The sequence below is a fragment of the Trichoderma gamsii genome, assembly GCF_001481775.2.
Source record: "Trichoderma gamsii strain T6085 chromosome Unknown Scaffold_1.2, whole genome shotgun sequence".
NCBI classification, from domain to species: Eukaryota; Fungi; Ascomycota; class Sordariomycetes; order Hypocreales; family Hypocreaceae; genus Trichoderma; species Trichoderma gamsii.
The window spans coordinates 1,036,908-1,049,281 of NW_020171338.1; the positions used below are offsets into that span (position 1 = coordinate 1,036,908).

Sequence of the window (12,374 nt, forward strand, 5' to 3'; positions counted from 1 at the left end):
CCTTTCTTTTGCGCCTCTCGACGCATTGGTCGACGCCATGGCCGAATATGGACCACTGACTGGTTTACAGAGCCCTCCGCCGAATAGCCTTTATACTTACTCCGATTCTGGGGCCAATGATCCCCGTGCGCATACCGATCATTACAACAGCAATACCAACGGCGCACATCGAGGGCCTGTACACAATTCCAGTAGACTCGCTCGAAAACCTTCTACCCAGGCTGCGCAGGGCCACGCGACCTCGGCGTCCCACGGAGGATCTTCGTCCCAATCCAGAGCATCATCCATATCCAGGGTTCAGCAGCAGCATGCGAGACAGCTGAGTCTACAACACAGCCTCGAGAAACCATTGCCAGAGACGCCGGCTCAAACAAATCCCACGCCCGTCGTCGCCCCAACGACTACACCCGCTACCTTTGGGGCCGTTTCCAAAAGCTCTACCCCCGTAGATACGCCCCAAAGTCGCTTTTTGGAGTCCCGATTGGATAATCGATTAGACGTTATGGATCCGAATAACTCGGCCGCTGGCCACCAGATGTATGGTGCCTCTGGACAGGAGAATTCGTATGCTCAAGACAATATGGCTACACTGAGCTCGGCGAGATATGGCGGTGGTGGTGGTGGTGATGAATACAGAGACGGACACAGGGAAGGATTGACTCCACGGAGCAATGGTTCTGTATCAGCAGGCATGTCGCCCGCTATTGGGCAGCCTCAAGCGCAAACCCCATCTGCTGCTACTCCAGTGGGCGGCCCTTCGCAAGGGTCTTCAGCGCATCTATCGGGCTTGATGTGCAACGTACATAGGACTACTGGACAGGAGCCCCCGCCGCTTGTAGGAGCTACGACAACGATTCTGGGCGATAGCCTGTATGTGTTTGGCGGCAGGATCCTCACTCGAAACCGTCCAGCGCCTCTCACCTCTGACCTCTACGAGCTGGACCTCATACGCCGGCATTGGACGAGACTCGAAGTATCTGGTGATGTTCCACCTCCGCGATACTTTCATTCCATGTGCCCTCTTGGCGGCACCAAGATGGTTTGCTATGGTGGCATGTCTCCCGCGCCAAATCAGCCCATGGGAGCGGACCAGCAACAGCCCGAAGTTACCGTCATGTCCGACATTCACATCTATGACGCCCCGACAAAAACATGGTCTTATGTGCCGGCACAAGATCCCCCCCAAGGACGTTATGCCCACTGTGCGACCATTCTCTCTTCATCAGCTACATTTTCCTCAAAAGCCGCCCCTCTTTCCGCTCTCCAGCACAACCCATCCAACGGCAACCCCAACGAAGGCCGTATTGGCATCAACATTGACGGATCTGGAGGCGCTCAGTTGATTGTTGTCGGTGGACAGGATGGCGCGAACCACTACATCGAACAAATCAGCGTATTCAATCTCCGAAGCCTCAAGTGGACGACGAACCAGCCTTTGGGCAAGAGCTGCGGCGCCTATAGGAGTGTCGCCGCGTCTTTGCCCCCGGCAGTAAGCGCAAGGATTGGAATGAACGCCCAGAACGGCCAGCAGCGTACCGAGAGCACTGCCGGTCAAGAACCGGGATCATCAATGCTTATTTACTCCAATTATAACTTCTTAGATGTCAAGTTGGAGCTCCAGATCAGGGGTCCCGATGGAACTTTGACCGAAAGGGCCATGTCGGGAACTTATTCTCCGCCTGGCCTTCGCTTCCCCAATGGTGGTGTCATTGATACTCATTTTGTGGTCAGCGGTACATACCTCACGTCATCGAAGCAGGAATATGCGCTCTGGGCCCTGGATCTTCGATCTCTCACTTGGAGTCGGATCGACGCCGGAGGCAGCGTTTTCAGCCAAGGCAGCTGGAACAGAGGTGTTTTGTGGAATCGACGTAATACATTTGTCATTCTGGGCAACAGGAAGAGAAGCTTAGTCGACGACTACAACCATCGTCGTATCAACTTTTCCAACGTCTGCATGGTAGAGCTTGAGGCATTTGGCTTCTTCGATAACCCGCGCAAGGTGGACCCCATGTCAGGATTCGTCTCGGCTAGCAGCCCGTACTCTGGGATGAACCTAAGCCTTGCGCGCAAAGCTGGTGCTACTGCTGGCGGCCGGTTCCACTCTCGCGCAAGCGAAGACCTGGGAGAGAAGATACTGGCGTTTCGGGAGCTGTCCGACATGGACATCCTGTGCATCGGCGGGGAGCGAATACCAGTCAACTCTCGAATTGTTGCCCGCAGATGGGGCCCATACTTTGTCCAGCTCCTTCGAGAAGGCACAGCTACGCAGGACGGAAGTGATGCTGTGACATTGCGATCTGGTCTATCCAGTAATCCACTGCGAGCATCGGCCTTGACCATTACGCCGAATAATAGGAATTTCGACGACTCGGCAACGCTGGTAGGGTCTGTCGGCGGATCTGTCTCGGGACCATCTGGTCTCTCTGGACCTATCCATCACGGAGGAGGCGGCGCAGCGCACAGCAACGGAGATGAAGCGGCCGCGGCCGTTAACGTAGCGCCAACACCACGCAGTCTGATGCCCAGCTCAAGGCCTCGATGCCTTTACCTACCTCACACGTACTTGACCATTCAAGCCCTGCTGCACTTTTTGTACACCAGCTCTCTACCTTCACCCGCCTCTTCACTGTGCACGCCACAGATTCTCTGCTCACTCTTACAAATAGCGCGACCATATAGAGTCGACGGGCTTTTGGAAGCCGTCGTCGAGCGTCTACATGCCCTTCTCGATAGCAGGAATGCCGCGGCGGTGTTCAACGCAACGGCCATGGCTGCTGGTGGTGGCCGCGGCATCGATGGATCCCTTAATCCCAACTTTTTCGTTGGCAGTCTTGATCCCGTCGGATCTCCGGTGTCTACATCTGACTTCTCCCTCAGTGCTACCACCACCAACGACTCTTCTTTCGGCTCGGACCTGAATTCACGCACGGGCAGCCTGAGTCTTAACTCAACTCTCAACACGTCTTATGCCTCCAGCGGAGAGATGTCTGGTGCAACAAGCACGAGTGGATCTGAATGGGGATCTGAGGTTGGCGATAATGACCGTGACGGCGTCATCTGGAATGGAGAGCTTAGCAGTGTCATTGGCCTGCAAAAGCGAGGCCTTCGAGGTCTGATGGAAGGCCGGAGAATGAGAGAGAGGACCGGCACGGGAACTGGTGGCGCGGCAGGCATGGGAGCGAGTGGAATCGCTGCAAACTATGGAGGCCAAACCGGTGGCCAGCGAGTGGGATTGGGAATTGCAGGCCCATGAGAGGCGTGATGATGGCCTCCATTGTACAGAATTGAAATGGGAAAAACAGAAAACAAGAGAAAACAAGAGAGGAGAAAGTAAAGAGGAGCAGCTGGGAAAACTCTGATGTTTATATAATGAGCGATTTTGTCATTTATGTAGATATCTCTTTTGTGATGGAGGAAATGTTTGGTTTCTTTTCTTTTGTCAAGATTCGGAAGATGTTCCAGGTATATACACATGAGGTTTACGAAGCATCGGCGGGCCATGTTGAAATGCATTGGCTGATGAACGGCCACGATTTGATGCAGCGTTGCCTGGAGCCAAACTAATGGGGAAACTTGCGCATTTTTTCAAATCCTTTCTTGAGCCTTTGCATTTTACATGTTGCATATTGCATTGCATGCTTCGTTTTCTGGTTTGCATATTATAGCGGTGGACGCATGTGTACTGAGTACAGACTGATTTTGTAGTATATACTGACTATCTATGTAATAGATGTTTGAATCAAGTTTGTTACATGGACTCAAAGCCACCAAGGTATGAGAACGCGCTGTGCTGAGTAGCAGTTGCAAGGACTAACATATGTAATAGTCGCCGTAGATATCATCGTCTTCATCGCTTCATTCATCGACAGAAACTGGCTACAACTTGACTCTTCCGCCTTCGAGCTCCCTCCACTCCTTTTCCCTAAAGGGCACGTACGTATTACCTTTGAGCCAGTATATGTCAGCAACCTCCTCTTCCTTGCTGGCATCGCTGCCGTCCTCGGTCTCAGTTGCCGTCTTCAACTTTGGCTTCACCCCGGCAGCCCGCAAGCTAGTCTTCTGCTGCTTGTTCGTCCCCGTCGTCTGGCTCCCCACGCCCACCTCCCTGACAAGTCGGAGGAACAAGGGGCGAGCATATCGCGGCAACGACGCCTTAACATGATCGGCCAGACTCCGCAGCGTCGTCTCGTCCGGCACGGGCGTGTCAAAGCAGATGGCGGCGCATCCCGCGCGGCCGTCGTGATGCGGCAGCTGCACGCCGTAGACGTTGGCCTCGCGCACCGCCGGGTGGAGCCCGACGGCCTGGCTGACCTCGGCGGTGGAGACGTTCTCGGACTTCCAGCGGAAGGTGTCGCCGATGCGGTCGCTGAAGAAGGTGAAGCCGCTGGGGTCGCGGCGCAGGATGTCGCCGGACCGGAACCAGGCGTCGCCGGGGGCGAAGACGTCGCGCAGGATCTTGGAGTTGGAGGCGACCGGGTTGTTGAAGTAGCCCTGGAAGCGCTCCTGGACGTCCTCGGGCGGCAGGCGGTACAGCATCTCGCCGGGCTCGCCGGGCTTGACGCGGCGGCACAGGTTCGTCACGGGGTCGCGCCAGGGAGCGTCAGTGTCGTGGTCGACCTCGACGAGGGCCGCGGCGCTGTTGGTGATGAGCGAGTGCAGCCAGCCAGAGCGGCCGATGGCGCCGCGGCCCAGGTCGTTGCTGCTGACGTTCCACGCGGAGCCGGGCGACTCGGTGGCGGCGTAGAACTCGGCGACGGTCTCGATGCCGAAGCGGTCCTTGACGCGGTCCCAGACGTCCGGGCGCAGGCCGTTGCCAAAGGCGAGGCGCACGTTGTGCTTGCGGTCGAGGTTCTCGCCGGTGACGGGGTCAATCTGCGGAGGCGCGGCGAGCAGGTAGCGCAGCGTCTCGCCGACGTACTGGATCGCGGTGGCCTTTGAGGCGCGGCAGTCGTCCCAGAAGGTCTTTGTTGAGAATTTGCGGCCAAGGGCTTGCGTTGAGCCGGCGACGAGGGTTGAGCAGAGGGAGAGGATGGCGGCGGAGGAGTGGTATAGGGGCATACACTGAAATGATTACATGTGAGTACGGCAACTGACTTAACTGATTAGACGTGGATGGGGTGGATCTTTACCGTGTACATGATGTCGCCGCCGCCACGATTTAGGAGCGTCTCGACTATGCTCCCCCCATAGATGCATTTCGCCCATGATACGACCGCCGCCTTGGGCAGACCCGTGGTGCCAGAGGTGTAGATGAGCATTGCCATGTTGGACATGGCATCGTCGGTCCTATCCACGTTTGGGCTCCTCACGGGAGCTGTAGATGCAGCCTCGGCTTCAGCCTCTGGCGTGAAAACGACAAAGTTGACATTCGGCAGGCTCTTCACGCTCTCCTCATCGACATTTGCGGCCACCGCCGGATCAATCAGACAGAGCTTCGTGCTCGCCGCCTCGATACAATGCGCCAGGTGCTTCCCCGTCAAATTGTAATTGATAAACGCCGGCTTCGCGCCAATAGACCACAGCGCAAACCACACAAACACAAAGGTATCCGAGTTTTCAAAGTCCATGGCCACGACATCCTTGGGCTTGACGCCAAACTTGGTCTTGATCCAGTGGCCGTAGCGGAGGACTTTGTCGTACGTCTGCGCATAAGAGTGCGTCCTGCCGTCAAAGATGAGGAACGCCTTGTTGGCGTAGCGGGCGCTCTGGGCATGGCTCTCCAGGGCGTAGAAGAGGTTGATTGTGTCGGTCCTGAGGCCGCGGCGGATGCGGATGGAGGCCTTGACGAAGGACTTTATGAGGGCGTAGTCGTACCAGAAGCCGGATTTGGCGTTGAGGTAGGCCAGCGAGGCGGCTGCGGCGGGGAGGACGATGGGGAGAGGGACTGGCATGGGGATGTTAGTTGTTTGTTTCTTTATTATCTGACCAGAGTATGTATATAGAGAAGATATTGAAGTGAAAAGTATGGATACTCATGGTATGAAGAACTCACCTGGCATTTTGGCGTAGAGGAATTGTATGTAGATGTAAGTGAGAATAATGTGAGTTGAGATGAGTAGGCGATGAATCGTGAGTGTTGGCCCGACTCTCCTCCCTTGCCTGAATCGCACGGGGCGAATTTCCACCCCTCCCCTCTCAGCTCTCCTCTCATACAGGAAGGCGGTCCTTGTCTTGTCTTCCTTTTCCGTTCCTTATTCACTAACATGGATGTGATCTCATACTGCTCGTTGCCAGAAAGGGATTACCGTCGACAGGGAGCCTCGGCATTTAGGCGGGCTTTGGCCCAACAGCACTCAATGCTTTTCTCGGAGCTGAAGTGGATGTATGTATGTATGTATACATGTGTTTGTGAATTGGGGTACCTTGAGGGGGCACACGCATGGAATCGCACAACAAAGGAAATTACACGTTACTTGAGCTGAAGGGGAATGTATTTACGCTTAGATGATAGATAGATGCCAATTCTAGAGGAAAAGAGACAATAGGATTAGGATGTATTAAATAGCATGCGAAATATCTAGAATGAAGGAAAAGAAAGAGGAAAAAAAAAGAATACAAGACTAATGAGAATTTCTCCACTGATGTTTTACTTTTGTGCGGAGGTGCTGGAATTGCGGCGTCATGCATATTGCCTGCGTACCTGTAGCTCTGTGCGCGCCAAAGTGCAATAGGTAGATGCAATGTGGAGAGAAGAGAAGCTAGAGAGCGGCTGAACTTGGCCGCGGAGAAAGCGTGGTTAGGCTTGCGAGGAGAGGTTCAGCTTTTGTTTTTGGCGGGTTTGATCCCTGTTTTTGATGGCTTTTCATTTGTCTCAATTTGCAGTGATGAGATTGTGTAAGTGCTGATTGCGCGTGGTGCTGTCTAAGTGTGATGAGTAACTCGTACAGACAATAGTCGCGTCAGCCTCTTGTACCGTTTATAAATCGCTATATCCTCACTCTGATTTTACTCCACAAGCGTCTCGTCCTCAACATCTCGTCACGGCAATCACCGCAACCAACTCACAACTCAACTTTCGCAATACAGTAGCAGTACCCCAACAATCGGAGTCTCGCAACGACCGAAACCCGACGCCGCGACGACTCGCATCCCCCGCGAATCAGTTACTCCTTACAGCCAAAAACCACAGCGGGGAAAAGAAACCACATCGTCACTGCGGCTTCACGTTCCCGGTTCGTGTTGGTCCTTAGCGGCAACTCTTGAAGGCGATGCCTCGGCTCATCGACGCTGCCCGTGCCGCTAGGCTCTAGGCTCAGTCCAAGATGGAGCATTCGTCCCTTTTTTTGTTCCATCTTTGCTTCTGGGCGTGCGGGGTTTCGATTCGTCCACAGTGGATCGAGCAAGGGGGGGGGGGGTAGTATTGGCAAAAGGCTGGGATTCCTGGCCTGTCATGTTGCGAAGCTGCATCTGCATGCATATACGTTCAGGTCTCAACGCGGCCCTGCCCACATTCAGCAATAACGACGACTTCTTAAATCTGGCAAGTTGAGAATTCCCATACTGTTCCTTAGATACAGTGCGTTTTTAGGACTCTATGCCGTGCAATGGGTTGTCGCGTGGTCGGTTGCGCTGTGTTGCGGAAGCTTTTGTCCTGTGCTTCCAGCTAACACTGCTTAACCGAACTTATTTCGACTATTAAATGATATTAATGAAAATTTGGCATCAAGGCCAAATCTGGGATATTGAGCATGTAACTCTGAATTTTGTGGGCAGTGTCCATATATATATATATGCCACTATCAGCTTGCTATAGGTAATGTTTATAGACCAATGCAGATGCAGCGGTAAAGGGAGGGTAATACGATGCCTATGAATGGACATTCTGCCAGCAAAGATCAATATTTTACTAATTTAAGAACTTGACTTACCGCAAACTGCATGTATACATGTACTTGAGAATACCAAGGCAGGCACCTTGGCACTGAATAACTGCTGCAACAAACTCATTCATATGCTCTCGTTCATATGCTCTCGTCTAGCCATCACCATCTCTTCGTATCGCCACTCACCATTAGATTAAAAGCCCCGGCCGCTGTCCACACAGTGTTCGGAGCTGAGTCGATTTACTGCTGAGACACCTTTCGGTAAGGGTAATTGAATTCCGACGTCGCAGCATTATTCATTCGGTGCCACTTACCGTTACTCTGTGCGAGGTGATATATCAATAAATTCGACCTCTTTCACCTATTGAATGCAGAATATGCTAAATAAAAACGGTGGTTATCGCGACACAGCCAACTGGCGGCCGGTACATACCCACAATCACTTATATCCAGATGCAGTATTATAATGTTGTTGGATGCCTACAAGGATCGCTTTTACCAACCACAGTCTTTGGGCGAGCAAGCCATCCTTGTCCCATCTTTCGCCATCCTCAAGACCAGGTATATAAGCATGATAAGTATAAAGATGTTGCCCCTGGGCCGTCGGCTTAAGAATGACTGGCATTGTGTAAGCCCGAGATAAGCGCATTAACATTTCCAACCCGATTGCGTTAATGAATATCTGCCTTTTTTCGGCAATTAGCCAGACTTTGAAGTAGTATCTTGATCCAGAATACTTAGTGAGAGCCAGAAATGACTGCAGTGCTGCGGATGGCCGGTCTGAAGGCCTTGGCTTTTGATGAGATGCTGCAAGTGAAGAGGTTTCGATGGCTTTGCACTATGGCCAGAATAATGATCGAAGCTCTGCATACTCCTCGTTTTTTCTCCAGAACTGTGATACTCCAGAAGCGTGTCACGCAAATCATACCAATTACTCTCATCATCATTACTTCGTTAGTACCCATATCTAATAGAAGCTGCAAGTTCAATCAAGTTCGCAAAGATTTCAACAGCCGCATGCACATCATGGACAGAATTCTCACGGTTTCACTAGCCATTCGCTTCCACAGCAAGGCCGTCCAAAACAAGCCTCTCGTCAACGACCGACTCTTGTCGGCTTTTCGTCGACAGCGGTTGTCCAACCTGCCGTACCGAATCAACAACGGATCCTTGCACCTCAATACGAAGCGTCGCTTCTGAAAAGTCCAATCTCGAAGCGGACAGCCCACTAGCCTACAACAGTGTCTTTGTAACCGTCGCACGGGCGTCGTTGCTCGGCCAAGCAGGGTCTCCCTAGTCTATTGCCCATGAAGGCAGTCCAGCTCGCCTGCGATCCGAGGAGACGTATGGAAGAATTCGATGGAAAGGTTGTTTGTGAAACATGCCACAGTGGTAGTTGCGTAGATGCGGCTCAAAGGGTGCGAGTAGTCTGGGCATGGGACCGTCATGTCCAGCTCCTGGGATATGCCGAGTAGGCAAAGATTCGGTCGTTTGGATCTGTGCATTTCTTTCCGTGCCGTAAAGCAAATATCCAGCAGACTCGGCTTGATTGCACTCCCTTCCCTCTTCTCTGTCAAGCATTTCTCTGTCAAGCATCTACTCAAAAACGCCTGTAATCGCACAACATAATGACAGTCCCCCATCGGTAGTCCGATGCTTTCAGCATATCTAGTGCAATAGCCAAATACCCCAAGGTAGTAAGATACTCCCACAGAGGACCTGAACTTGGTGTTGCGGCGGCAACGTCATTTCCCGAATTCGTCCACATGCGAGAGAACCAATCGCTCAAACAGAGATCCAATTGGGTCGTCCTAGACTTTCTTCACTTGCAAGCCTGCCAAAAGAGGGAGATATGTTTCCCCGCTCATTGTCCATGCTTATCAGCGCAGTATCCTCCAGATACTGAATGGCCTTTTTGCTCGCCTCGTCTTCCTCACCAAACAAACGCCCACCTCCGCGGATTGCTTGTAAATGTCTCGCATGAGTGCGACCTGGGCGCTGCGTTTGGCTGTGGACGTTTGATCGATGCAGATGCCATCGATCCACAAAGTGAGATCGCCCATGCTTCTTAGCCGGCGCAACGCAGCCATGCAAGTTGGTGTGATGCGTAGCGTGGCGCCATTGCATGTATGGGATGTGACGGGGTTTGTGCATCCTAGGAGTATGATGACGCCTTGTATGCTGGATTCACGTCAAGGTGAACTTCAATCAGCCCGCATTGTAATGGATCTGATAGTAGAGCTGCAGGTTCGGGATGCTTGAGCCAGATGGATCCAAACAATCGAGCAGAGTATGAGTATACGTCGTTATGTTCAATTCGTATGTATAAATAGATAAGATTGCTCGGTTGGATGGATCTATGGAATCGCTAGTATAATCTGATTTGGGGACACATGTCAAACACAGGCAAAGGAGTTAGCTGCCTCTAGTTGATGCATGTGCTTTGTAAATGGAACATTTGAAAACGTGGTGGAGGATGTCCAGATCCATACATTGCTAGAGCATCATTTCGATCCTGCCCCTGATTAGATATGCGGTATCGTTTTCCATGATTTTCGAATTCTGGAGAACGTGTATTGGCGTAAAAGTCAAGAAAAGCTTCCCAAGTAGTTTACATGGTAAGGTAGCGCCTGCGTCTGTGCCGTTCCTGTTTCTCTCTCTTGTTCTGCCAAATGCCTAGGCGATAGTGTTCTGCACGTATCAGTATGTTTCGTAAATAGCAACGCATCCATCAAATCATACAACTGCGAGTGGCAGCTTAATGCCGATATAGCCGGACAAAGATGGTCACTTCAAAGTCTTCGCCACAGTCCGGAGTCGACATGATTCGAGACCTTTTATATAAGCTTGAATCTGCCCCAGAGAGGGATCTTGATCTGCTGAGCCCAGAACATCAACTCACCGAAGCTAAAAGATAGCTTCTATGCTTGCCCTGGAGCAAACAACTAACAGCCAGCTAGACGTGGCTGCGCTCTTGATACTATCTAGATCAACTATGCTGTCTTCATTTCAGCTTCGCCACACCCGCTCTGCCGTACATGGAAGCCATGCCCTAAATCGCCTGAAGTATTCGGTGAACTGAACAGCCAAGTACAGATTAGGCAAGACGAGGTTGCTGTGCCTGGACGATCGTCGCCAGTATTGGGTTAGCCGTCTCAATAGTCTGCCATTACCGCCACATTATTTACGCGCTATCGTCCCAGCTGAAAACTAGGCTGGAGATGTATTGAGGCATCCCATGCCCAACATTCTGCTAAGGATAATCAAGTAATTGTAGGAGCAATAGAGATATTTAAAAGCCGGAGTCTTGGCATTTAATGCCCTGTTTCGTGTTTCGTGAATTTTTGAATAGGTCAAAAGCGCTGAATCAAAGAAGCAATCTTAAGTCACAATGTCGGCTCAAAACAAGTTTACAACCTGCCAGTTTGTAATTGAGAAATGTGATTTCTCCAATGCACAGCTTGCACCGAGTCAGTAGTTTCACAGTTGACACACTCTATACCAGGACCTCGCTGCTAACTCGCCCATCTATCAGCATGTGTTAAGAATTTCTGCCAGGGAGAGCCATACGGCTTTGGCTCCTGCACAGTAGATTTCACCGGCATGCCAACGGAGTGCTGCTCGCAAAGCACGGTTGGCGATGTTGCGCAGTGCATGGCCGAGTTCCAGCAGCAAAATGGATTTGGCGTCTTTCACGACGCTTGTCTTGCCGTTGAGCGTTACGTCTCCAGCTGCGAGAAGGCTGTCTCCAACTTTGATAGCTCATCCTACAAGGATCAGGCTAGCTGTCTGTGCTATGATGATAACAACAACTACGACCCAGACACGTGGGATAACGCAGTAGCAACCTGTGTGAGCACAGGGCAAAGCGCTCACCCGACCATCTGGAGCGCCTTGGAGAAGAACTCTGGGGCGATTGGCCTCTGCACCAAGTTTGCAGATGTCGCCGCCGCTACTGGTCCTGCAACGACTGGTCCTTCCACGACCGGTCCTGCTCCAACAGACGCACCAAGCACTGCCACTGGTGATGTCTCTCCAGGAACAACGGCGGGAGGTAACTCGCCGACTCCATCCGAGACAGGCTCAGCAGTTAGCAGCCCGACTGGCTCCAGCAAGCAGTCATCAACTGCGACTCGCAGCTCAGCAGCAGCGGCCACCACGAGCAGCGCAGCAGCCCCTAGTGTTGGAGAGGTAAGTCGTGCTATATCTCATTCTTTCACTGGATAACAATAAAGCGGTGTGCTAATTTGAGATTGGCGATAGATGGGCCATGTTCGCATGAAGTGGATAGCTGTAGGCCTTGGACTGGCGCTGCCCGCGTTTATGGCGACGTTGTAGGTGGCGCATGGCTAGGCAATACACGGAGCCTGACCAGTGCGCGGGTTAATGATGATATGCGGAATGACTGGGAACAGATGGGCGTTTTGGTTGATTTCGATGTATTCTGGTTCACATTTGGACCAAGCTGCCTATGGCTTGGATCTGAGTTCAGCTAGCAGCCGTAGCAGCGTGGTTCTTGTTCTCTGATATGACATTAGCCATAGACTC

The 12,374-nt window shown here is 52.1% G+C and overlaps 3 protein-coding genes across 3 annotated transcripts; 2 read left to right on the top strand and 1 right to left on the bottom strand.

The window, feature by feature from the left end:
• Positions 1 to 37: 37 nt before the first annotated feature.
• On the top strand, positions 38 to 3,256 carry TGAM01_v200307 (hypothetical protein; the record flags this gene model as incomplete). Its single annotated transcript, XM_018803211.1, has 1 exon — positions 38 to 3,256. The coding sequence occupies one exon, from the start codon at positions 38 to 40 to the stop codon at positions 3,254 to 3,256; it is 3,219 nt and encodes a 1,072-aa protein (XP_018663617.1).
• Positions 3,257 to 3,879: 623 nt separating this feature from the next.
• TGAM01_v200306 (hypothetical protein) lies at positions 3,880 to 5,894 on the bottom strand (the record flags this gene model as incomplete). The annotated part of the gene is made up of 2 exons (XM_018803210.1): positions 3,880 to 5,064; positions 5,133 to 5,894. 2 exons carry the CDS (start codon positions 5,892 to 5,894, stop codon positions 3,880 to 3,882), a joined length of 1,947 nt encoding a protein of 648 aa, XP_018663616.1.
• Positions 5,895 to 11,217: 5,323 nt separating this feature from the next.
• Positions 11,218 to 12,322, top strand: TGAM01_v200308 (hypothetical protein; the record flags this gene model as incomplete). The annotated part of the gene is made up of 4 exons (XM_018803209.1): positions 11,218 to 11,296; positions 11,362 to 12,017; positions 12,090 to 12,160; positions 12,202 to 12,322. 4 exons carry the CDS (start codon positions 11,218 to 11,220, stop codon positions 12,320 to 12,322), a joined length of 927 nt encoding a protein of 308 aa, XP_018663615.1.
• Positions 12,323 to 12,374: the final 52 nt, after the last annotated feature.